At 40.7% G+C, this 27258-nt stretch overlaps 1 protein-coding gene and 1 long non-coding RNA gene across 3 annotated transcripts; one reads left to right on the top strand and one right to left on the bottom strand.

Moving 5' to 3' along the window:
* Nucleotides 1-1559: 1559 nt before the first annotated feature.
* CA5A (carbonic anhydrase 5A) lies at nucleotides 1560-25542 on the bottom strand. 2 transcript variants are annotated; one of them, XM_005504727.4, is made up of 7 exons: nucleotides 25310-25542; nucleotides 15528-15725; nucleotides 11759-11877; nucleotides 10050-10145; nucleotides 9814-9876; nucleotides 7819-7974; nucleotides 1560-6368 (listed from the first exon to the last, which is right to left on the bottom strand). In XM_005504727.4, the coding sequence occupies exons 1-7, from the start codon at nucleotides 25437-25439 to the stop codon at nucleotides 6189-6191; spliced, it is 942 nt and encodes a 313-aa protein (XP_005504784.1). In that variant the 5' UTR covers nucleotides 25440-25542; the 3' UTR covers nucleotides 1560-6188. The 2 variants fall into 2 exon arrangements, with proteins under 2 accessions (XP_005504784.1, XP_064884890.1); XM_065028818.1 differs by lacking the exon at nucleotides 25310-25542 and adding an exon at nucleotides 17014-17238.
* On the top strand, nucleotides 16115-25455 carry LOC110360384 (uncharacterized). Its single transcript, XR_002416244.2, has 3 exons — nucleotides 16115-16692; nucleotides 18493-18559; nucleotides 25272-25455. It is a non-coding gene; the product is annotated as an uncharacterized LOC110360384 (long non-coding RNA).
* Nucleotides 25543-27258: the final 1716 nt, after the last annotated feature.

Below are 27258 nucleotides of genomic sequence, written 5' to 3'. Positions count from 1 at the left end.
AGAAGTATTCTTCAGGTATTTTCAGATGAATGCTCGAATTCGGTTGTACAAAATCATTCATCAATGGATTTACTTCACCAATGCTCTGGACTAAGTTCTTACCTTAAGGCAAATATATTAACTGCTTGATAATTAGCATTTTACACCTGATATTAACCTATTTCACAGAAGTTTCCTTTAACTCTCACAAGAATGGGACCGAGTTATCTTCTTCTCTCTGCACCCAATCCTTCCAAAGGAAATTTCTTAAGAAATTTACAACTAAGAATTTGCAGACTTTGGTCTCAGATTTGACAGCATTTCCACTTGGAAACCTTGGGATGGAGCAGCAGCTGCTGAACTGCCACAGTTAAAGTCAACAACATACTTGAGTGTCTTGCAAATGAATCTGAATTAATTCTGCAACTGTTTCTCCATTTGTATTACTGAGAAAAAACCTACTTTACAGTCACGGTGTTAGGGTGTGTTCGTATAGTGCTTTATATCTTCAAAGCACTTCCCAAATGCCAAGTATTATTATGGGTTCTGAGCACGGACATTAACTCTCCTCAGGCCCCCAAGTTATTCTGCAGAATCTTTGAAGACTATTTGATTATACAATCAGTTCTCCATATGCTAATACTCAGGCACTTCAAGTTTGTCACATCAAAAAGAAAGGCGGAAAGAATTATTTGTCAGAAAGACAAATAATTACCGATATCAGAAGTAAATTGGCCATTTGTTACAAGTAATGTCTATGTTCTTAACCATTTATCGGGAGAGCTGCCTTGATCAAAATAAGACAGCCTCTGGAATCAAATAAGCCATTTCTTCAGCAAACACCTCAGCTACACTAAAACAAGAGCTTCTCAGCTCAAACGCCAGTTTGAGAGGCCCTCTGGGGAAGTATTGCCTGCAATTATCCTAGGAGGGAATTCCTTAACCAGGAATGTAATCTACTGTTCCCATCAAAAGAAGTGGAAACTTGTTGGAATGAATTCTAGGGATCTACACGATATCTAGACTCTAAGCAGGGCTAAGCAGTGAGACAGAAATGAATGCTTATTTCACCTGATTACCCAATTTTTATAATTTATTTTACTCAAAGTTTTTTTTTTAAGATTTTTGTAGCCACAACCACTAAACGTGAAACTCTTGAGTTACACCACACATCAGATCAACGGTCAGTTTTATCAAGACCAATTACACCACAGAAGGAGGAGTTTAGTTGACAGGTTGAGCTTAATGATCAGTGTTAAATGAAGTAGTTCAGCAAAGATCCTCAAAATCTGGAATCCCATTCTAGACGACATGTCGCATCTAGCTGAATGTAAGAAATAATTAGATAGCCTTCCATCAGCACAGCAGCAACAGAGAGGTCATTGTTCTTTCATTCCAATTCTAATACAGTTCAGCAGAGTCTTTCATCGCTTTTAAGTATCACAGAACGTCTGACATCTGATTAGACTCCACTCCTAATGAACTGGTTCATTCTCAAGGAGGAATTGTGTTATTTTCCTGACAGAAAATCTACCTTTTAACTTGGAGAGCTTAATTACACAATGAGATACAGACACAGGTTTCTCTGTGTTTCTTTATTCAATGGTCTCACACTATTTTAACAGTTTTAAATACAGCAGCTACAAGTTTCTTTACATCAGGTAAAAACTGAGGACAAAGGCCTGTATCCCAGGAGAACAAAAGACATTCCCTGTTACACATTTTGTCTGCAAAGACAATTATTTCAGTAAATTATGATTAGGCAGATAACGTATATTAAAATACACAATGCAACAACTGCCACGTAAACAAGTTGCACAAAGAAAAAAGCAAAGATGTGCCAAGGAATACAAGTTAAGACATTCAAAATCAAGGCATTCAAATGTTAATGCCCGCACTATTGCCTACGAATTTGAGCAGAGAACAGGACCGTCCTCAAAAGTAAACCAGGTAGAATTCCAGTATTCTAAAACCCGGCAGGTTTTTCTGAGATCGAAACATTCTCCATTTCTATGGCTTTCATAGCCAAAAGATACACTCCTGTCAGACTTTTTAAAATATCAATTCAAGCCATGGCGACAGGAGAGAACAAAAGCCCGGCCAGGAACACGTGCTGGCGAACACCTGAGGTGCCCGGGTATGAAAGTTCTGGAATGTCGGAATATGGAATATTATTTCAATATTTGAACATTATTTCAATTACAGTCTTTAATTCCTAGTAGTTGTTGCCCCAGGAACACCTTCCAGCACAGTATTAATTGATGGAAGTGACTACCGTGCAAGGACAAATACCAATGTGTGCTCTGATCCTTTTGTATTGTGCCACCTAAAAGAAGAGCCTAACGATTCCTATGCAGAGACCTTTCAAAGAGACTTTCACTTAGTTGTGCAACATCATTAGAAATATTAGCTCAAGCCCAACAACCAAATCATTCCCCCCACACCCCCAAGCAACTGAGAGAATAAGGCAGAAGAATTATATCCCGTTTCCTGTTTTACATACATGTGCAGGTAAACAGAATTATTTTTCTTTAAGTTAGCTTTTGCAAGGCCAGCAGAGTTATTGTAACATAAAAGGTAAAACAAACAAAAAACCCCCTTCTGTTCATTTCCAGCCTGCTAATTTAAACAACAATCCACCCTGCAACTGAGACACTGTCTGCCTTACCCAGAGGGAGGTGCTAACACACTGTGACATAAATGTAAGACTCAAAAAAGCAGCAAAAATCCTGTAACAGATAATCCCTGTAAGGCTTATTTTTGTAAAACAGTCAAGTTAATATTTTCTATGTTGACCCTGTTTTCAGATATTTGAAACTATCAGTGCTAAAAACTACAATTTATTAGTTTCATGTAAGTATCTTCAGATGTGACTTTATCTAAATATATATGGAGTATAGCTTATTAACCATATGAATGGATAATACATTTATTCTCCAAAGCCCCCATGACTATACTTTTAACAAAATAAGTAAACCTCTATGAGAATTTTAAATACAGCACTGAAAATAGAATATTCACCATTACCTTTGTTGATGATGAGCATCTTAGAAAGAGATTCATGCAACTAGGAGAAAAATTGATTCAGTGGAGCAAACCTGACCATGGAGAACTCGATTGGGTATGAGCACAACTACAGCATTATGAGACATCTGGAGAGAAAACATTTACACCACAGTAGTACCCTAAGAACAAAACACGTATTTTGTATTTGCATACGCTAGGAAAGCTACATTAACTAGTGAAACAAGCTCAGGGGATCAGAGGTCCACAAAAACTCAGTAGAAACTATCAAGGCAACTAAAAAACTTGGAGCAATTGCATGAAGCCTTTTCAAAGACCCATTCAGGTAGGACAGGCCCGATAGTTGGCTTGTTTTTAAGAACTTAAACTGGTAGCCCCAAGAAAACACTGCCTTTTATATAAGAGATTACACACTAATTCAAAAATGCTGTCTTAACATGCAACGTCAAGCACACTTAATTTTCATGTATGTTTTTAGCTGGTAATTCAAACTGATCCAAATTAAACAAGCTGTTGCCTTTATACTTCTAAGTCTTCATGAATAAAACCAACGGGTGGCTTTTCACTGACCTGACAGAGCCTATTTCAGTCCTCTACTGTATTCAGTATTTATAAGGCAGTAGGTTAATATTTTGATGCAGGCTACCTATAGGTAGCTTAGTCATCTATATTTTTAAATGTAAAGGCAACATTAAGATGAGTTAATATTACATTTTTTCCTACTAATGATTTTTACTACTAATGAGTAGCAAAAATCTCAGACAAGATCCGTGCCCATTCTGCATCACTGCCATCTTTCTACAGTGTCCTCCTCAGAACAGTGTTTGCAAGAACACGCTGATTGAAAACCTCCAGCTTAACCCCAACTAGGTCAAGTACACTCAGGCAGAACGTAGAAGAATTCTTTTCCTGGTGCCAGAACTGCAGACCTCCCTTCCAAAATTATTTTGGAACCTGTTGTTCTCTGGCAAAACCATCACTGATGTGACTCTGCAGATTAGGAGCACAGTGAAAGGTCTATCTGATGATGCCAAATACGGTATAGTTCAACCGAGTTCATATAGATTGTATAGTTCTACAGAGTCCACCCAAGATGGTAAGGTTCTGCTGAGCAGTACAGGCTTGGGAGAGGTAATGAATCTGAAGATACATCCTGCCACGTGGAATACACCAGACAGTAAAAATATGTAGGCTACATGGGGACAGAAAAGAGATTTTCTTACATTTACCGCATAGAGCCACTCTAAGGTTAAGGGCACACATTTCAAACTGCCAAGGTAGAAAGGCACAACTGCTGCAACATAACAGCCCGAGGTAGAGTGATTAGGGAAGCAAAGGCAGGACCTGGGCACTTCATTGTTTAAATGAACATTGAAAAGCCTTAAAATCATCAGAGTCACGCAAAAAAGTCTTAAAGTGCTTTTAAACTGAACACTTGGGCTTAAAAAATAAAAAGTATTGATTCTAAAGTTCTGAGCTAGCGTGCTGGCATCACTTGTGCTGAACCACAGCAGCAACCAGTGACCTTGCTCACCGGCAGATGCAGAGCAAGGAACATCTGTTCTCCAAGATTCCTCATATACAATCAATCAAAATCACACTGTGAGCTTACAGACAGACGTGCTCCTCCCCAGAAAATCTGACCAGACATTTGGTACATTAATTTCATGCATGGGCACGCTTAAATGCATTAAAGTGCAAAATGCCAATGAGAAAGGTGCTTGAGAGAAAATTACGTCTAGTACCCTGTTTCCTTGAAAATAAGACCTACCCTGAAAATAAACCCTAGTGTGATTTTACAGGATTTTTGAGGATGCTCGGAACGTAAGCCCTACTCCAAAAATATGCCCTAGTTACTGTTCATAAAAAAAGTCAATTTGAATAGTATCCAGGCAGCTATACATGTGAAAATGTAAATATCTTTTACAGCAAAAATTAATACTGACCCTGTCTTATTTTCAGGGAAACAGGGTAGCAGTATAATAGCATCCTTCAGAGGTAGATAATGCTTGTGGCAATGGGACCCTCCCACTCAGGTAAGGCTCCACAGTTGGCAGCTTACACAACAACTTTGTCTGGTCCACAAATCAATTTCAACCACCACTTCATTTCCTTATCATAAGGTGCTATAACACAATGTGGTCCCCAGTTGTCCTGAAGCAAGACGACTCTCTTTATAAGGAAAGTACAAAAGACAAAACTCCTGAGAGAGTGCACTGGTGATTTATGAAAAAAATATTTCAAGTATCCGAATGCTGCATTTTGTCCATACTCTCCTAGCACTGGATTAGGTTTCAGAATTTTTTTTTTCTCCCCACAAATACCATTGGGAGGGTCAGCTGGGGTTTATCTGACTTTGCTTTCCTTTGATGTGATCGACTTCCTGGAATCGACTGGACATTTTTGCCTAATGTACTGCTCTTGCCAGTCTTGAGATACTGGTGCATTCTCTTCATCTCTCTTCTCCTGGCACATTATTAATACAGAAAAGGAAAAGCTGCCAAAGCTAACAGCTTCTGCATTTGTTATAAGGTTTTAGAAAAAGTCTTCTGGCTTGTGGTTTTGACAGAGTGGACATGCTGTGACATCCATAACAAACATGGGTCATGCAGGCAAGAGAATGGAAAGAGGTTCGATTCTGTAAGGAATTTTTTTCCTTCTCATCATCCTAAGCACCAAGGAAAAAGGAAGAAGATAAAATGTCTCTGTGTATGTGAGCAGAGAAACTAGTTCTCAAACCTCTGAAACAATTCCACAAAAGGACCTGGTCAGTATTAATACTTTTCACTTCTTCAGACATCCTGCTTGCTAACATGTTTTTAGTTGGGATTATTAATTCACACAAGTCACTGGAAGAACATTTGAGGAGACACCGAACAATTCAGAAAAGAGGCAGGAGAAAAGATCTCCTGCCCTTGTTTTTCCTGTAACTGTCAAAGTAATTCCTTATGAATCCCTGCTTTAAAGCAAGCCAATTCGGAAAGGGTTAATATTATTTCTGAAAAAAGGCAAAACTAAAAACCCACCACAGCTTCTCTACTGAAAGCCAAACGGCACCTAGCAGAACAGAAACCGGCTGGCTGTGAAACCGTACAGCGCACACACATTGCGGAAAAAGGAAAAATACGTAAAAAATGTCAGTGACCTCCAGGTATTGCAGCCTGGACTGACATTTCATGGGCCAGTTATGGCCTGACCTGCTCAGCACGGTCCTTGGGCTGAACTTCAGCGTCCAAGAGATGTCTGCGCTGGAAGGATGAACGGACGGTTCGGTTCATCAAGGGCTGAAGAGGGCGGAAGTTGTCAACCATCCTCTTCTCTTCTTCACCATCTGACGTGAAGAGCAGCATCCGAAACGCCTCCAGCTGAGAAGGAGAAAATGTCCCATTTCATCACTTTTGTAACTGGAGAATTAGTGGAGTTCACAACAAAACACAACCATTCATGCTTGGAAAATAAAAAAAATAAAGTATTATTACATTTGCATTCTGAGAAATTGTGGCATGAACTTCTGGCACTTCTTTGTCAGCTGCTGGTAAAGATTACACCATCATCCCTATCAACGTGGAAGATGAATTGTCAGTCACCTGCCCTTTTTAGGCAAACTAAATCTCAAATGGGGCAACATCTGAGACTGAAACCATTCCCATTCAAATACGGGAACATACACCATATTTAAATAAACCTCTCTGACTTTCTTAATTTACACCTTTCCTGGAATTCTGTTATTTTATTCAGACATGTATATACTGGCACGCAGAAAAGAGGGAACCTCAACAAGCAAGAATCTACACAGTTGTTGTTCTCAGTGGCTTATAAGTGGGGATTAAAATAAGAATGCAGCAGATCAGCTTTTAATGCTCACAAGGGCATGACGATGTTAAGTAAACTATGAGTCTTTCTATGCCATAAAAGAATGAGAGTGAAGAGCCAAGAAAAAAAAAAAAAAAGAGATAAAAAGTTTAAATTGAAAAGAAGAATGACACACTAGGCATTCAGTTCTCTCTGCTCTGTTAGCAGTCTTCAGTTCTTCCTGTCCTGTTCCTTTAGGTAAACTGAACCATGAAGATCACGTACATGCCTGTTCTTGAGTTAGTGTTTGTTTGGAGCACGACCTTCTGGATGGAACAGCTCTATGCTAAAGTTGTGTAAAAAAAAAAATTCAGTATTTTGCCTCATGTCATTGGACTCACACTTATTGGTCAAAGCCTCAAAAAACAGGGACAGTGCACAGATAACTTTCTGTGCCTCTGAAACCAAGAAAAAATAGTAGATTTTGGGGGTTGTTCATTCCTACTTGGTTTGCAAAACTCTCTAAGACTTGTCCCATGCTGTAATGCCCCTCAAAATACTGCACTTCTTCACATAGACAGAAAAAAAATCCCCAAAACTTCCAACAAAACCCACGATTTCAGTGCAATTCCAATGAGTCTTCCTTCTGACCATTTCCTACTTGTATCTACACCTACCAAGGAATAACATGAAGTTCTAAAATTAAAAGCAGTAGAGGGCATATGGTGACAAGCTCGGGCAGGTGTCAGAACAGACCGTTGACCACAAACTCCTCCACTTGAAATAACTTCTGTAATGCAAACGTTTGCTGAAAACTTTGGCTTTCTGTCCTTTTTAAAATGGAATTAAAAAAAAGGAATTCAAGGACAGTACAGCTGAGTATAAACATGCCTACAGCCGCTGATCTCTGTGTATTCACAGTGAATTACTGGGGCTGGTAAGGAACTACCTGAGTGCATCTCCCCCTCTGCGGCAACAGCCAAACAGGTATGGCATGATTTGAAACAAAAGCATGAGATTTACCTGATTCTCATCAACCTCTATTGGCTTCTTCTTGATAATCCATGTGACCGATTCGGTAAGTGGGGGAGTAGTCAAGGAGCCCGCGTAGGTCCAATAATCAGGGCATGAAGGAATCAAACAGGTGGGATCAAAGACATCGAACTCGATCACAGTGTCCTAAATCCCAGAAAGAATTTATTTTAAAAATTTGGCGCTTAGAAAAAAAAATTATGACAGAAGATTCAGGGAGATCTTAACAATGAGATGAAACACTGTACATGTTTTGCATGCATTTGAAAAACTAGTTATTGTGAATACTAATAATGATCCAGATAAAATAATAACTTAAAACCCCATAAACTTGCACAAAATTGGTAAGCTGGGTTTGAGGCACAGAAGGCAGTTAGTGAGTAGACAATATTTAAATATTTCTGTTGTCCTCAACAGCCACTAGGGATTCAGTGCAGAAGAAACAAGGAGTGTGAAGGAACAACTGACTATGTCTTTGTGGGAGCTGGAAGCAAACAGGACAAAGAAAGAATAAATGGTGGAATAAGTTTGGGTAGTTCTGCCAGATACACTTCATACACTGCAAACAACAGCGCTTTTACTTTTCAACACGTGACTTTAGGCAGTGGGCAATGGGAGGAGGACTAAAATTTTATTTAAATCACGTCAAGTATTCATGTCTCTGGAACGTGCTCTCTCACAAGTGAGACACCAGCCAGCAGGTAGGAGCTTCAGAGCCCACAATTCCTACACAAACATTTTACTCCTGGGGTATTTCCAGGATATGCTGCCAAGGTAGGAAAGGAAAAATCTGTTTTTCCTTAGATAGGTGTTATCAGTTTCCCACTAAGAAATGTTACAATAAAGAATTTTCCAAAAATAGGGAGCTGGACAAGAGATTCTAGATGGGAACTTTCACCCATCACATGAGAGAGGAAGGTCAAGGCCATCAAACGGGTATTATCCGACCTTCCTCCTCCTCCTCAGCAGGGTGACGTCTCTCAGGGTTTGCAGCTGAAGTCAGTGATAACGCTCACAAGGCAACAAAGGTTTGTTGTTTCTTTTTAAATCAAGTGCTGAGCAGCTGCTGGGTGACTGACACCCTCTGGAAATGAGATCCCTTTCGGAGCAGCCCACATGCAGCTCAATGAGCCTAATGTTTGAAACTACTCTTTCTTTAAAAGATCCTCACTTTATTTCAAATTCATATACTGTAAAATATATTCTCATAATGGATGCATTCACTGATTTTTGTAGGTTTTTTAGCACTGAATTGACTTGTTTGGCATTTACGTACCAGAGTTTTCACTGCACTGCCATAAATAACGGGTTTATTTGGATAAAAGAATCCTTACTACGATAAACAATGGCACAGTGACTTCACCTGGATGTGCTTACAAGCCACCAAAGTTCACAGTGTGTGTATATTTCGTGTGTACTTTCAAAAAGGAACGGGCATGAGCTGCTTTTGAGCGCTACCAGAGACCCAGCGCTCCCTCTCCTGGCAGAACTCAGCTATGAAGAAAGAGTCCCATTCCCCTAGCAGAAAATGTAGTGTTTAAAAGGCAAAAAATAATGTCCCCTTCAAAGATCAGACCAAAAAAAATCAGAAAGCCTTAATTGCACAAGAAATAAACTACCACTTTACACAGCACAGAAAGCTCCTTCCAGTTAAAGACCATAAAAAAACTAATCCAGTGCCGTGTTTCCATGGAATTGGAAGGGCAGGCTCCTGAGGGGACAAGCATTAAACACGTGAATGCCCTTTTAAGGGTATCATTTCTTAAACCAAGAGGTTTGGAAAGCTTGAAGGATACAATTCCTCCTTAAAAATGAGCTTTCCCCCAGTATAATCGACAGTTTCACCCAAGGTGTCAATCAGGCCCCTGACTGACAGTTAGGGAAGGAAGCATTTGGTCATGTTTTGCTATTCTCCAAGTATTTTTTGTGTTGAATGACTGCTTTAGCTACGCTGAGTGACAAGTGGTGGGACACTTAAATACTTACCTTGTGTTTAATTGCTGGCAAGGCATCAACCAGTGTCTGCAGCCCTTCATGATGCGCTCCCAGCTGCAAAGACAAGTGGGAGTGAGAGAATCGTTAAGCTGATATTCTACATATCTACCTTAATCAGTATTTTTTTAAAAACAACAACAATGATCTAGAAATATTTTATCCTAAATCAGTTTTAACAAAATGAAAAGAAAGGCATCATTACAGCTTATTACACAAAGTGAAATTACCTTTAAAAACACTCCAATAACAGCCAAGCCGTTGCCTTCCATTACAGCTTCTTCAAAAGTTGGGTATGCAATGGCATTCCAGTGTACCAAATGCAACTGAAATAGAAATGAATGTGAAATCAACATGCACGTAACTTTTGTTCTTCGCTACTGTTGGTCCCTGGCAATTTGAGACACCGCAGTGTGCCGCAAAAATGAGGAGCAAAAGTTTATTGGAAAATAATTGTACTTCACTTCCTCTTTTTTTTGAAACAATAGCCAAAGAACCATAAACTGTATTTTGCAGATATGAAAGGGATTTTCTTTGTGGGAAACTGGTTGCAAGGATGCTGGTTAAAGGCACAGGAAACCTTAGTGTGCCTGGAAGTGAAGGTCCCTTGTATCTCTGAGCAGGAGGAAGAGAGAACGCTGTTCTGCTGAGGAACATTCTCCTGCACTTAACAGAAGGTTCCTTTGAATCTCTCAGAGTCGAACCCAAGCATCCCTCTGAGGGGTTTTGTGTATTCCCTACACAGCCAACAGCAGCCCCAAAACTCAGCCATACAGTCCTGCTGGTTATAAATATCTTGCCAAGCTGACAGGCATCATTATGAGCACATCAACAGGAGATAAACATCTCAAAAATAAGCAACCAGCATCTTTCGAGTTCTCCCTCTTTGGCATGTCACTGTGTATTTATACCTGTCATACTTTCCTCTCTGAGCAACTTAATCTGCATTTCTCCCGTTTGCTCCATCTTTTTTATTGACTCTCTTTCTACTTCAGCAGCTACTTAGTCAAAAAAGTTTTGCTACTTTAATAATTGCTTCCAAGTTGAAAACAGAAAATAAAGTGATGATGATAACCACTATATTGTCATAGAACTCTGCTGTATATCATTGTAATGACTTAAGGAAACAAACAAAAAACTGTTGATGACTAGAATAAACTCTCTAATATCAGCCACAGCTCTGGGGTTACATACACAAGACAGTTATTTTATAGAAAGCAGGACCAGGCTTCAAGAGTTACAGGTGTGGGTGTGAGAATTAAATAATCTTCCATTTTCTCTTTAAATATTTTCTGAAAGGAGTATTTAGTATGTCATTTGTTTCTTTGCAAGCGTTTAGTAATAATAGACAAGTAATTTTACAGCAGTAAGGACTGGGCAATCCTACACCTCTGGTGAACTTTTTGCTATTGCAGCTCAGAGGTAAAGCATGTTTTTGGTTTTTTTAATTGAGATCTGAGCTTGCACATTTACCTTAACATTTGCTGTCCACCTGATCTGCACTCCATTAGCTGGGACCTGGGAGCTCATTAAGATCTGACTGTGCTCTCAGTTTGCTTTAAGTTTCATCCTTCTCATCTTCCAAAGGAGGAAGGACAAGCAGAGTTGTGGAAGCCCATCCAGCCAGAGCTGGAATAGCAACGATACTTTGCTGCCATCAGCTTGTCCAACCCCTGGGGACATTTGGGGAGATAAAAACATTACTGAAACTTTCAGTAAGGGAGAAGGCGTTCAATTTTAAGACCGCGTTCTTCTCCAAAAATACACTGAAGACGAACTTATTAATACAGCAGCAGATGAGCTGTGGCACCTACCAGGTCTGATCCATAGCAGCAAGCTGCAATTCTGCAAACTGGGGGTTTTCTAGCACATAGTGTATTCATAGCCCAAGCCTTCTGTCCCCACAAATATCTGCACTGTTCAGTGTTTCATCTCATACCTCAGCTGGGTAAAATTTGCTGTCAACTGTGTGCTCTGAACCCCACTCGTTTATAGCTCCCCAGTGGAAATGGAACTGCTTGAGCCTGTACTGGTTTTCCAAGGGACCTCCAATGATTACTAAAAAACAAAACAAGACACACATCTTAATAAACATGATTTAGAATTGTCCAGACAAGTAACAAGAAGGTTTTCTTTGACATAAATTTGTCCAGGAAAAAAAAAATATCAGGTGGAACAACTTTCTTAACTGAAACATTCCGCTAGTGCTTGGCGATTTTTACAATTTATTTTGCTCTCAGAAAATTGGTCAAGCAAACACATCACAATTTTCCCCCGCAGTTTGAATCACCTATATCCAACTGAAGATGATAAACTAAATATTCTCCTCATCCTCAAGGGAATTTTTTTTCCGATTCACATCAAGTTGGGCAAAGTCATGGTCATTACATGGTCCACTCTATACTCTTCTCTTTGAGAAGGTATATAAGAACTGCCTTACCAGAAAATACATGTATGATGACAAAGCAATAAACAGATCTATTAAATGACATCCCAGCAAAGCCTCAATATCTATGAAAAATATTGGAATCTCCCATTACAATACCAGACTTCAAAAATCCAATTTTGCCAGAAAAATCAGTACATTGTGCCAAATGTTTCATTGTGATTTTTTTTTCAAGTTACAAAAATCCAAACATACCATTCTGCTTCAACACAGCTTTCAGACTGCATAACTGACGTTAAAAGATTTCCTGCACAGCCAGAAATACACTAATATTGTGCCTACTGTAAACTGTTCAAGCTATACTCCACAAAGCACCTAAAATTACAGTCTGGCTACGGGCAAAATTCTGGGTTTCTGGAAACTTTAGGGCCTTTTTTGCCACAAGTGAAGGTAAACATTCAGTTCGCTCTCCTGATTTCAGCAGGCCTCTCATCATTTTGCAAATACATGAATGAAAAAGTCTATTCCTAGTTTTCTGTGCGCTGTTGGGTTTTACTCATTTCCTCCTAATTGAACCAGGAACATCCTGCAAAGTCTTCTTGCTCATTCTTACATCACAACATCTGGTAAATGAGACCAGAATTACTTCCAAAGGGTTAACAACAAACACGTAGCTGTAGAGACCCATTTGCCAATTTTTACTTAGCTGTACCTTATGGTTAAATTTTATAGCAAACCACTGTTTAAAGTACATAATCCCAACACTACTTTTGAAAATAAGTTAATCATTTTAATGCTAAGGAGAAAACAATGAGAGGCATTAAGAGCTTTTCTTGTCTTTTTTTTTCCTCCCCTTAAAGCCAGCCAGCAGTTTTGAAATCCTAACGAGATAGGCCTGCTTGTGATAAAAGAATAAGCTAAAACAAGCTAGGCAAATGGACATTTTCTGAGCTCTTAGTGTAAGTGCAATACCGACCATCATTAAAAACAAAAAAACAAATCATGGTGGAGAGAGACGACTTTTGGGGATGGGATGAAGATGTGGCCCACACTGCCAAATTTTTCAGAATTAAAGTTTCTGTGCTCTGACACAATCCATTCCTGATTCTGCGGTGATGTGAACCCTCAAGTGGCTACAATCATGTTCATCATCCCGGTCTTGATAATTTCAAACCAAAACAGTTTAAAGGAATTCTAACAACAACCAGGGGAAAGGATCACATCAGCTTTTTATTGTAGCCCTAGTTGTGTTTCAGCCTCCATTCCCTGCAGATGGGATTCAAGCACAGCCAGGACCACACTCTGTACATACCTGCCCCACACCCTCTTCATCCTCCTGCTCTGCTCATGAGCAAACACCCCATGGCAGAACTCCCTTCGTCTTTTGCCCAGGTCTTGCTTCGCCTCATCTCAGGAGTTCGGCATTTTTGTCTATCCTGGATGCACGTTTTGCTTTTTTTCCTTTTCATCTTTTGTTTCGATTTTCTTTCAAATTTTTTTTTTTTTTGCTTGTTTATCCATAAGCTCCCTTCTCTGGATTTCTACTATTGTTAGACTGAAGCTGGCAGAAAGAAAAACCAGAAATAGCAACAGTAAAGAAAAGAAAGGTGGATAAAAGAGGCAGACACTTGAAAACTTAGCCATTTATCCAGCAACACCCCGTGATCTGTTGTTTCTCTGTCATTTTTGAGTTCTATCACTGATCCTTTAATGCCATCATCACCCTTCATTGACTTTAATTCATTTGAGGGGGAGGATGATAAGGCAGCCATCCAGAGGCAGCAAGATCGTTCACACTTAAAGATTTACCTCAAGTGTTCAGTTTTATAGGCAAGGCAAATAAGATCTTGCAGAGCTGTGATGTGCTCTGAGCAACCAGTCTCTGAAAGTCCTAATCACCCCATGGTTGTCTCAATGTCATAAAACTGTCCCTGGGTATTTAAATGTTGCAGATTTCTTAACCTCCTGCAGGCAATTCCCCTCCACTACACCAGTTCTTGCAGAAAAAAATGACTTCATTATCCATCAAACTGTGAATCATAACACTTTTCAGGAATGCATCCTCAACAGATAGCAGGGTATGGCTGTATGAAGTAAGAGTGCTAAATTAAAAGAAAACCAATCTAGAGTTACTAAGTTAAAATCACTAATGAGCTAAGAAGTGATGTCTCCATTTCAGCCTCTCCTCTAACCCCACCTCACTAACGCAATAGCAGTTTGTACTGTAAGAACACAAGCGCACTCCTTGGTTTCTTCATTACCTATCACAGCAATCACCCTCTTCCCAAACATCAACCAAAAATAGTGGTACCACAGAGACAAAGCATTTGTTTACTAGCGTGCTGGAAGCTTCCTTCCCAAGAGCATTACTAAATCCCTTACAAAGTTCTAGCATCTCTCATGGTAAGCAGTCACCTTAAACACAAATAAATGGAACAGGTTCAAACTTGCCCAGGGTCCCTCAGTTTTTGCCTCCAGGTCAAGTTGAGCAAACAACATGAATCATGAGCTCCACAATATCCCCAAGCAACTGCTACCAGTTCACCCACCTTTACGAAATATCTTCTTTATAAATACCAGCAATATCCTTTAGTAAAGTCAACTTTAAAAAGGAAAAACAGACAGGAAATCAAGAATTTGGTAGCAATATCTTGATTTTGAGTCACTCTACTGAGCATTTTAAAAAAAAATAGCTGCTCAGGTTGGTGCGCTTATTCATAACAAATTGCTGGAATGCATAATTGGATTTTGCATGCACAGACTCCTGCTTACACTAAAATACAGGAACACAGACATCTGCTCCCTGTGGCAGCTCACTATTATTTAATCCTCCAAAACCTTATTGAGATAAGTATGTATGCTTTCCAACTGTAAGTCATTTTGCTGCCGATTACCTCAAATGCATTAAATAAACCTGCTAACACCACAAAAGCGATAAGTGGCAGATTACTTTATTAAAGTGTAATGACAGAATCTCATTTAAAATTAAGTAGATATATATAAAGATTGACTCATGTAGATAAAGCTGTGGTATTATGAGACCTAATCAAAAAGCAGGGCCTTCAGGCTTGTGCAGTAAATATAAGTTTCAACCTACAACAGAGGATTTGTGCACAATCACCATGATAATAAATACATAGTAAAAGCAAGGCCTATATAGAACTTCTGCATTATAATTCCCATCACCATAAACCCATGTTTAGGTAAAGCATTCTTCTATCATACATTCATTTTCAACATTTGTGCTGCGGTTTTACATCATGCAAATATTTCTCCTAAGTATTAGTAAGACATTAAATTGATTTTTCTGAGTTTTGCTTACTTGATTTATCAGTAGAATCATCAAACTCAACCAGGAATGAATATCCATTGTTCCAGATGTGAAGACACGTTGTTGGGTCGTAGCTGATTTTCAAAGGCTTCAGGAAGGGGTCATACACGCTGTCTCTCCACTGGATATTGATAGGAGACTGTCGGGTGCCTCCAGGAATGGTAAGCGGGCTCTGCCAAAGTGGATGCACTGGAAGATGATGAAGAGAGTCAGGCTCTAATGCATGATACAGAACTTCCAACTGAATGCTTCAGAACTTTTTGGCAAGAGAAGGTGCTTTGGCATATTGGCTCCAAAGGCTAATTCAAGTCAGCTGATGAACAGGAAAGTAAAAAAAAATAATAATACATTCCAGTTGCATGACTCAGCCACACAGGGAAGTGCAGTAATTTGACTTACGACAGAGCTGATACCTTTCCTCATTTGCAATATGCTCTTCAAATAAATTCTGTTCCCGTATTTCTCAGAAAATTATTTTCCTTTTACTGCCAATTGATTTTAAGGTGGCTTCTGTTTTAGAGCTTTGCCAGAGTCTCAGCACATCATGTTTCCTTACACACCCATTCCATCATGTCAGATCACACCAGCCACAGGATAATTCCCACTAAAAAGCAAAAATAGTCTATTGAAGGTGCCGGTCTTTTGCCTACATCTACTACGGGGTTTCACCATTGCGAGGGGGCAGGGCTCTGAACACCCACACCTATACGCACCAAGACGACTTTATGCAGTCAGGACATACAGCTGATCCTCACACGTGTAAAATCCTTAACTACCGATTTTGGGGGCAGCTTGGGCACCTCACACTGGCAGGAGCAGGGCAGATGCATGAAGTTTCCCCAGGATTTTATTCTTTTTAAAGACAGAACTGAGGTCTGCGTGGCCGGGGAGCACTTGTTCACCTGCTGTCCCCCAACATCGATGACCCACTGAAGTTTTTTTGTGCTCTGTCCATCCACCGAACCCGAAATGGAGAGAACCTGAAGCAGAGTGCAACCGGCTGCTTCATTAAATACAACTGCTTGTGGCTTTTTGCGAAGAGAAAGAAAAAAAAATATAAAATCTTTTGACAAACTACTCACACGAGAGGTTGCTAAACAACCTTCCCCCTCCGTTTCCTCAGCAAGGGGCAAACTTCGCGGTGACCAACACGCAGGTAAGACAGAGGTGAGCGAGCAAAACACCCCCAAAAGTACCACAACTGTTACGGCTACTGCCATTTCCTGATGTTTCAGCGGACAAAGCCAGGCTGCACTCGGCCTCTTCTACACAAAGTTCGGCGGCACCGGCAGCCCCCTCAGGAAGGAGCCGGGCGCTGGGGCTGTCCCGCGGCGGGGGAACAAGAGCCGGGCCGGGGAGAGCTAAGGGGGCTCGGGGCACTACCCGCTCTCCTCAGGCCGGGTGGGTGACGGCAGCGCCGGCCTGAGGGAGCCTGTCCCGGGACGGACCCCCCGAGGGAAGCGGCGGCAGCACTCACGGGCGTCTCGCAGGCGGTAAGAGCAGCAGGCGCCCAGGCTGCACCGTCGGGTCCCCCGCTGGGAGGCAGCGGCCACCAAAGCCCGGCGCAGCAGCGGCAGCATCGCGGAGGAGCCGATGGAGTCGCCGGGCGCCACCGCCCCAGCCCAGCCTAGCGCGGCCCCTTCCGGCACGGCACCCCCCCCCCCCGCCGCCATCGCCCCTCAGCCGGGCGGGCGTTTCTCCGCCTCAGGCAAGGCGGGGAGGGTGTCAGCTCTTCCCTCAGAGGCGGGCCGAGCCCGCCTGTCACCGGCATTTTATCCTGTGACAACACTGAGAAAAAGAAGAGGAGAGGACAGGGCTGTCTTTATCTGTACAGAGTCCTGCGCAGGGCAACAAAGATGATGAAGGGCGTGGAGCATCTCCCGTGTGAAGAAAGGCTGAGGGAGCTGGGGCTCTGGAGCTTGGAGGAGACTGAGGGGTGACCTCATTCATGGTGATCAATATGGAAAGAGTGAGTGTCAGGAGGAAGGAGCCAGGCTCTTCTCGGTGACAACCAATGACAGGACAAGGGGTAATGGGTACAAACTGAAACACAGGAGGTTCCACTTAAATATGAGAAGAAACTTCTTCTCATTGAGGGTAACAGAACACTGGCCCAGGCTGCCCAGCGAGGTTGTGGAGTCTCCTTCTGTGCAGACATTCCAACCCGCCTGGACACCTTCCTGTGTAACCTCATCTGGGTGTTCCTGCTGCTGGATGGGCTTTCAAGGTCACTTCTGTCCCTGACATTCTGTGATTCCCTATGGGTGGGTGTTAACCATTTCCCATGGTCAAGTTAATCCCTGTGCATGATTCACCCCCAAAATGTACCTTCCCTCAGGGTGATAACGTCAGGGGTTGTTTACACACTTCAGGGGATTAGTGTTTATTTTTGTCTGGTTTTGGTCGAGTAGGTTTCAGTTTCTCCCAGCTGGAGCAGGATCCCTGTCCCAAAGGGGTATGGGTGAGTCCGGCTCAGCAGGGTCTCTGCCCCAAACCACACACAGAAAAGTTTTTAAAAGTTAACTTTATGAGCACTGTACCCACCTGCATCTATCCCAAAGGCCAAAATGGGCATATCGTGTGATGGTAAAATGGGCCCATTCAACTAGTGTTCATAGCAAGTGATAGGACAAGAGGAAATGGCCTCAAGTTGTGGCAGGGGAGGTTGAGATTGGATATTGAGAAAAAAAATTTTCCTGGAAAGGGCTGTCAGACATTTGAACAGGCTGCCCAGGGCAGTGGTGGAGTCACCATCCCTGGAGGGGTTTAAAAGGCGTTTAGACAAGGTTCTTAGGGTCATGGTTTAATGTTAGAGTTGTGCTATGGTTGGAATCAATGATCCTGAGGGTCTCTTCTGGCTGAAATGATTCTATGATCACATGAGACTGCTTGAGGCAGGCCTCCGTGAAACTGTGACTAAAACATTGGTCATTCTTTGCACTTTTCTGTGTTACAGCTGCCAGCGAGGAACACAAGGGCAGTCAATAGAAGGCTGACGGTGTCAGTAAAAGCAGAAAGATGAAGTAAGTGTCCTCATTTTTGCTGGGTCCCTTGGGCAGCCAGGAGCAGAACACCACACCTCAGCTCCTGCCCTTCATCCTGCCACTTGCTTTGAATCGTATTTCATAGTTACTCTCTTAAAATCATTTTACAAATCTGCATTTACCTTTTGGAGATTTTTAATTGTGTTAAGGAGAGTACTTTCAAATTTTCATGCGGAATCTGACATAGCATTGAGAATGTTTTACTGAAATGGAGACAAGACTAGATACTCAAGCCAACCAAAAAGAGCTTGCTATGGTTTACAATATTGTGTAAGAAGTTTCCATTGCATTCATAGTGTAACATACTTAAAGTACTCCTGAGTTGAATAAGAGGAGGTTGAAATCTGGCCAAGCGATTTGCTTGGAGTGGCTACATGATCAGAAAACAGGTCATCGGGAGATGTGCAAAGACGATAAAAAACATGCGAGCTTAGGTTGTTAAACCTGGGTCTAAATTTCATTTTACTTTCCCCTATCCCCCCCAAATGCCTTCCTTTTTTGTGTAGTAGGATTCAACTGCAAATATAATGAATTCTTGATTTGACTCAGTGTTTTTCAGTATGGCTAACCTTACTATTCTCAACATACAGCATCCTGTATCTTAAGAAGAAGAGATAGGCACTTGATAAAATTGAAAACAGTTTCTGCCCATAAACATTATTATTCATCCAGGCTTAATCATAGTTTAGTAGCCTATTGATCACAGTTACACAACTGTATTTACCACATGTCAGATGTGACTGTTGCTGAAGATACTTCAGAGTAACAGGTAGTTCCTGGCCACAAAGACAGCCCATATGAGATTCATGCTGAATGGCAGCAGGCAGCTCAGACATAGCTTCAAATATTTCAATGTTGCGCATAAGAGATACTGGGTTTTATTCTCATCTAGTGACAAAACAAGGTTGTCATTCCTTCATGATCCATTCTTCTGTGATGTCCTCTAAGTACAACAGATAACCTTTGGCAGTTTAGAAGTCACATCTACTAAATTAACTGATGTATACATAGATGCTTACTGTTGCAGAGCATAACCTGGTTTCTGTGCAACTATCACTTTTATGTATGCTAAAAGCAATTGAAAAAAAAAAAAGCCTCAAACTCCACTGCTTCACACTGTGGCATTAAGATGACCAAAGTTTGTGAAGCTTTTTAATGATTTGATCCTGCAACATTTTGAAAATGTGAAGTTTGTTATAGAGCAACTATGCGGAAGAGAATGAGTCATTTCTTGTGGGTTGAACAGCACAAGCAAAGGAGATTTCTTATGGTGTAGGCTTTCGGAAATGATGGGCTGTTTGAGTGCAAAACTAAAGAGAAATAATTTTGATCTACCACAGTTTTGTTTCCTTTCTGAATCACTCAGAGAATCTGTTCCTGGTTTGTGTGCACATGCTATTTCTTACTGAGCATAAATTTCAGTAAAACTTTAGGTTTAATTAAATAAAAAAAAAAAACTTTTCTAGCGGGTTAAAGAAAACTCTTCAAAACATGAGCAGTGACACAGTTTGTTTTGGAAACTGCAGACAAAAAGGCAAAAACTACCAGCGCAAAGGAAACATAAGGCCAAACCTTGTTCCCGGCACTTGGCCAGTGAAGCCAAAATCTTATTTTCTGGGCCATTCCAGACAGAGAATTTCTCCTTGGCTGTGTCCCAGCCAGAGATGGTGGTTTATGCAAGAGAGACGTTGCTTGGATGCAGCGAGCTGGGGAGAACAGCAGCAGCCAGAATTACATTATCTCTGCTGTTCTCGTGTTTTTTTCCAAAATGGTTACATTTCTGGGCTATCTGGGAGGTTTCAACTATGCTCTCTCTTGTTCCTGAACTCAGAGTGGTTTGTGTGTATAGGGAACACCACAACCAGAAATCTGAATATTGGCTTACTGGGTGAGTTAGTGATGCAAAATCCGTGTGGAAAGAGAAGTAGAAACCTCATCTACTGAGACTGTCTTCAAATGTGCAAAATTAAAAAAAAAAACAACAACAAAAACCCACAACAACAAAGGTGATAATTAAGATAACATGCAGTTTGCACCCTTTGCTTTATGAGTGCCTCATTTACTATCAGCTCACTGAGGAAGGGTCTAGTTTAGTATTTAGCTTTACTACATGCATCTCTATGGTACTGGCAGAACAAATATAGTAAACATTGTAAAATAACAAGCATGACCAAGATGTGAGTCACCCTTGAAGAGAGATCTGCCATAAACCAACCTCATCTGTGCTTGATTTATTTTGCTAAAACATTCCAGACAGACAGAGCGATGCTCCATTTAATTTTATAGTATTTGGAGGCTTCTTGCAGTTAAATTAAAGGATTTACTGCCAACTGACACTGTTATAAACTTGATTGAAAAAGACAAAATGTTCTCCAATGTTTCATTTCTAAATTCCCTTTAAGTATCCTAGGGAGGACAGAGTTCTAACATACGGGTTACAAAAATTAGAAGAGTAAGGAAATGAATTCAGGTGGTTGTCAAGTAAGAATGAGGAGTAAAATGACTCAGCTTCAGTGGATTTCAGTCTTTATGAGTTTAATCTTTAAAAAGACAAAAAGACCTGTTGAATAAAGCACTTTGATTTGTTTACAGAGGGACTTTCAAGGTTCACCCAGGTCTGAAGCGAAACAGGGAGGATAAAGTGGTGGGATGGCTGAGAAACCCCACCCGCTTGAAGGAAATGTGGTTTTGTCCCAAGTTGCACAGCGGTGATTTCTATAGCAACACATTCCAACTAGAAAAATAAAAATGAACGTAAGTGAAACTCAGTGAAGAACCATTTTAAACTTAGGACCATGGTTCTGCTTCAGCCACTTGGATTGAATATTACAGAGGAAGTCCAAGATAGGTTGATTTCTTTGAAGCTTTTTTAGTAGGAATCAAGATTCGGGAGGATAACAATGATGGTTGGCCAAGGTACATTGTGACAAGGTGTTGAAGGTTCTGCTGAATTGATGTCAGATTTGGACTGTGATGTCGGCCAGTTTATTAATGAAGTGTCCAGTGCTTTTTATCAAACGGATGTAACTAACAGAGCACTCTAAGCTCAACAGGAAAGCAGCAACAGATTGTGAAACGCTGAGCTTTTCTCTGCTTCCAGAATGTTTGGCTGAGATAGGAGCCTGGATGAGAAGGCAGTGGCTGAGGCTGAGTCCAGATAAGGAGGAGGTAATTCCAGTTGGCAAGGGAAAGCAAACAGAGGCTTTATCTTTTCTGTATAAAAACATTTGCTAACATTATGCATGCAGGCTTAGTAACTCTGCATGGAAAGGGTTTAGAAGATTCCTCCTGAACAACTTGTGTAGTTACTGCAATTGTGCATGCAGTCCTGGAGATGGCACACCTGGATTGTGTCTGTGTTGTACAATTCTTAAAACAAAAACAAAAACTTGAAGGATTTTGCTTTTCTTGTAGCTAAGGATATAAGGAAAGATAAGGAAGATAAGGAAAAAAAAGCCATTCAGGTCTGCTCTGGCAATAATTACTAGGGTGAGGGAATACTCCATAGGTTAAAAATTACTATGAAGAGCATTTCCAGCTACTCCCTCTGTATTGTATTAAAAATGGTTCTGTGATTCTATAAAAGGGATCTGAAAGCACAGCCCCCATGTATTCATGCAAGATACTACAGAGTTTCATTCAGACATGTATTGCAGTAGTTCACTAGAAGTTTTTACATGTATGCCATGATTCTCAGCAATGTTTCTACAGTTCCAGTGAATTATAGAAAAATACCTTAGTCCTTGTGGGGACATAAAGGGAATCCAGAAAGGGCACTGGGAGGTGTCAGCCTTCAGATTATTTAACCTGTGTCCTCATAGCAAATGTCTGAGTTACCTGCCAAGTGACAGACCAGCTCTGTAGGCAGAAAGCACGAGGGGAGAAAGATAAGAGTTGAAGTTTGGGAGAACAATTAACTTTACATTTAAGACATTACCTAAGAGCTAACTAGTCCAATTTTACCGTTTCTTTGAAGTTTTTCTCATTGAAAGGGCTGCTCGCACTGTCAGCTGGGAATAGCAGAATTAAACTGACTGTGCTTTTTGCTTGGAACGCACGTTGTGCGCAGGGTTGAGCTACCAGATAGAGGAACCCCCTGGCTGGCGGCTGCAGAACTAACGTCTATCCACTGGCAGCCAAAACCAGCATTCCAAAGATAGCGCTTTCCTGCATCGGTTTGGTTTGGCATTTCCTGCATGAATGTCATGGAGCAGAAAGATTTAAGTAATAAATAGCAACTGTCTTAAATTTGAAAGAGGAATGAGAGTAAAAAGAGATAGGTAGCAATTGTAATTGATTTAAAAAGAGATAGGTAGCAATTGTAATTGATTTAATCAGCAACACAGTCTTTATGATGGAACAGCCTTGTGTTACCTCTTCCTGGAACGCTTGTTACCATTAAGTGAGTTTTGGTTTCTTAGTACAGTTCCCCATGGACAAGCGTCCACAGCAAAAAATATGGCACCATTTAACCCCTTACTCAAAACTGATTAACCGTGGGTAACCATAGAATAATTATTTTCTCCATCACACGTGGAGATGCAGAGATCTCAAGCTTTTCCTCACCTTCTTACTCCACTGAACAGTTTCAAATCATTTTCCTAGAGTAATACTTTCCTGAAACAGAAACATAACACTGAACTGTAATATATTCCATTCCTGAAGTTTTTAATACTATAGGCCATAAAGTTTTGTGGTATAGTAATAATGAACAAGCAAAAGAATTAGGAACTGTGTAGAGGGATTCTGTGCTGCTGATTAGTGGATTTCATGACTTTCTTAATGAAGGATATTGATTTATATTGTCTGTGCAGCTTCTGAAATTGGAAGTCCTTGGACTTGCAATGAATATTCACTTGCATTCTTAGTTTATGCCTTCAAATATAAAAACAATGAATAAGTAATACAAAATAATGAATAAAAACACAGAATAATGCCAGAACTTTTTAACCACAATTACAGTGGATTCTCTGGATTCCCCCTCTGAAGCCGTAATTCGTGTCACTGCACAAAATGAGCAGCATTGTGGCAGCCCAACCGTTACAGTTACTGGCACAGGTTTGGTTTTAGCTGTTCAGTCTGCAACATTGGAGAAGTTTGCTAATAAATTGCAGATAAAGTACATTGCTCATGACTGTTAGAAGTAGTTCTCTCATATGCACAAATCCTTGTTGTGTCATACAGACTAATTATATGAATTTGTTGGAAAAACCACTATTTTATAAGGCTGAATCATTGTTTTTATAAACATTACTGTAGCACTTTTCTTTGAATAGATGAACAATATTTTTTTTTCCTTATTTTAATGGGAAAAAGTTTCTGAGCATGCTAGTAAAAAAACTGGCAGGGAAGGAAGTAAAAGTTTAAGAGACTTGAGCTGTACTGAGAAAACTCTACACAGGTCAGAAAAGGGACAAACACCATTGTGGATGCATATGTGGCTCATTTAAATTACGCACTAGGAATTAGGCTCTTTCTTGTGATCATTTCACTACTGAAACAATTCAATGCTAATCTTGCTTCTGGAATTAGGCATCTTCTATACATATAAAAGGCACCTTTTAAAAAAAGAAGGCGAAGAGCTGTGTTAACAAGTTCTGCTACCAGATTGATGGACCCATTCTGTGCTAAGCTCTTGGAATACAATTCACATCTTCTATTCTGAGTAGCAGGAAAAAAAAAAAAAGAAAATTTAGACTAAGAACTCTGAAAAACACTGCAAACACTGTATCTTTATAAAAAGTGCTCTGAATTATTTCTGCTGTGCTGAGTGACAGGGAAGCTTGCGTGCTATATGTTACACAAAGCTTCCATGTCTAGGAATGTACAACAGTGCACATTGCACTTGGCAGCTACTCTACCAGGTTCTTTGAAATTCTAGTCACTCAGTGGCAGAAAGTACTTTGGCATCATCTTCAAAAATGCATTTACAAGTGCAGTGCTATGAAACACTTAAAGTTACTGAATATTTCTTATAGCTTTCAATATAAACAAAGCCTTGTGCTTGTCTCCATTCTGCTTTGTTTTGTATCTGTTACAAAATCAGCTGGTTTTTTATCAGTTAAGTAAATACAAAATTTGTGGTTTGGTAATCTAAGTAAAATGGAATCGCATCTCAGTATTCAAGGAAGGACGTGGCTGTTCTTTAGGAAAAGTTACTAAGCTGTATCCATTTACAGAGAAAAAGATGGGAAGCAAAAGGATTTCCTAGATGTAAAAATATTTCTATACTATTGGTCCAGCTGACATCTGCACACAAGCGAGGAGACACTCAATCTTGGGCTGGCCTGATCTTATTTGTAGATAAGTTAATCAGTATTTAAAATAACTAGATATTTGGCATCTCCCAGTAGCATCCTGCATCTTAGGAAGTGATTAATTGTAGATCTCCTATACACCACATTTGAAAGGTTTTGGTTTTATAGTCTGTTTCTTCCTTGTAGTTAAAAGTGATAATCACAAACAACCCAATACTGCTGACACAGCAGAAGTAACAACGTTTTAATCCTCTGCACAGACATAAATCATACAATTCAATGTGGTATTTCTATCTCTAGTTTCTCTCGTTCTATTCACTCTCTAATCTTGCAGCCACATTCTCAAATTTCCCTTTTTGGTTAGCTGACAAATAAGAAAGAAGAGCAACACTTAACTTTTGTCGACTTTGTCCCTCTGCATCTCTCCTATGCAGGTATCTGGTACTATTTTGACAACATTAAAGCCACTTACGTGCATCATTCCTGTTTTTCCGCGTGCAGGCGGCCAGGCTGCAGAGTCGCGCTGGCGCTGCCACCGGCCTCCACAGAGTTTTCAGCTGCTTGTACAAATGCGCCAGGGTTTTCGCCTTCACACCATTCATTGCTATCACCTTGGCACTTAAAATCTTCAGAGGAGCTTTCCAGACTCTAGCAACCTGTCAAGTCAGAGGGGAGAAAAAAAACCCCTGTGGATATACAGCTTCAAGACAACTGAGGGGTCTCCAGAGCTATTTATAAAAAATGTGAGAGCTCCCTTTCCTGGTTGGTGAGGGGAAGCAAATAGAGTAGTTAATTTTCAACTTATCCCTGGACTGGCTTCTCCATTGGCTCTATATTTTGTTGGAGGGCCGGCTGGTTGATGATTATTCTACATGTGCTTTCCAGGTTCTTTCTCAGCTGGCTCCAAGAGGACCAAGGGGTTACAGAAACCACTCTTGTCTGTGAGGTTTCTTATCATTTCTGCATGCATGCATTCTTTGAATTTGAATAGTTGTGTATTTGAATACTGATAGCTATGAATTGCTGTCATTAACAGCTGCAATTCTGAGAACTGGTGATTACTCAAACTAAGGAATTCACAGAAATCTGGTAGACACACAAGGTTTGCCCAGAACAGGAAGGGGAGCAGCCACCTGCAGCCAAGTTCCTTAGCTCACAACACAGTGCCATCGCAGCCTCAAGGTGGGAAATTTGTTCTGAACTATTAAACGTCCCATGAGAGGAATAATGTTGTATATAGACTAGAAATAGGAAGAGACACAAGGAACCATCATTACTCCTCCCACTCACGTACCACTTTGACCCTGTTGAAGTGGGTGGGGTTTTTTTTATTGGGGGGGGGTGGGGGGCACGAAAGGGGGAAGCACATTGAGAAGTTTTCCTGACCTATGTTTCTTAATGATGAAAGCATGAACAATGTTACACTCTTATTATTCCCACATGCAATCCAATAGCTTTGTTAAGTGAAAGATACATATAGAAAGCCCATCCTGTAACTTTCTTCAGGGTGTTCACTGTTCCTACCATACCTGGAATCCATGTAAGTGGCACAGGCTTCCAAATTAGAGCTGTAGTTTCTTGGGCCAAGCAACCAATTTTATAAAGACTTTTCATAACATTGCAGAAGAAGATAAAGAGCCATTAGGAAAGGGCTCGTGGGTACATCAGAGAGCAGCACGGGCCAGTTGCTCTCTGAGGACAGGGAGCCAAAGATGTCCCCAACACAGGCAGTATCCTCACCAGCTGAGTGTCACCCACAGATGCTGAGCACCCCTGGTGAAAGGGTCCCCCAACAGTCCCAAACCCAGCAAGCAACAAAGCAGTGAGCTCAGAAAGGAGCAAAAGGAAACAGAGCAAAAGTCCATCCCAAAGATAAACCTGAAAACAACAAGCCCAACAACACTTATGGGCCCAGGGGTGGGCTTAAATATGCTCCTGGCCCATGGGCAGGGCTGAGGTTGGGGGCTGCAGGTGAAGCTTCTCAGCTTGTTAGTGCCCTCAGGGTCATGACAGGGCAAAAGCATCATGTTGTGGGGCCTTTAATAACTCTCTTGTATTTACAAAATCTGTGTGATTATTTTCCTCCATTAAGTACATATTTCGAAAACTACAGCATCTATCAATGACAGCGAGCAGAATTCATAAGACCATTAACATTCTGCCATTAAAAATTTGCCATTAAACCCCACATCTTTCTTAATCCATAAAATTATCTGTGAAATAGAGTTTTGTTTGTTTTACTTAACAAATGGCAGTGTTTTGAATTAAGAACTTATTTCCTTGATAATGTTTATCGCATGGGGTGTAAGTTCAAGGCTCAGGCTCAGGGAATCCTCTTTAGTGTCCTAAAGTGGCTTATCTGTGCTATTTACTATTTCAAAACCTACTATTTGGGAGAGTCTCTTAATGTCGAGAGTCTCT

Source organism: Columba livia, chromosome 13 (assembly GCF_036013475.1).
Source record: "Columba livia isolate bColLiv1 breed racing homer chromosome 13, bColLiv1.pat.W.v2, whole genome shotgun sequence".
Lineage (NCBI taxonomy): Eukaryota > Metazoa > Chordata > Aves > Columbiformes > Columbidae > Columba > Columba livia.
Note: the sequence above shows the minus strand (reverse complement) of the source record. Positions and strands in the feature narration are given on the sequence as shown.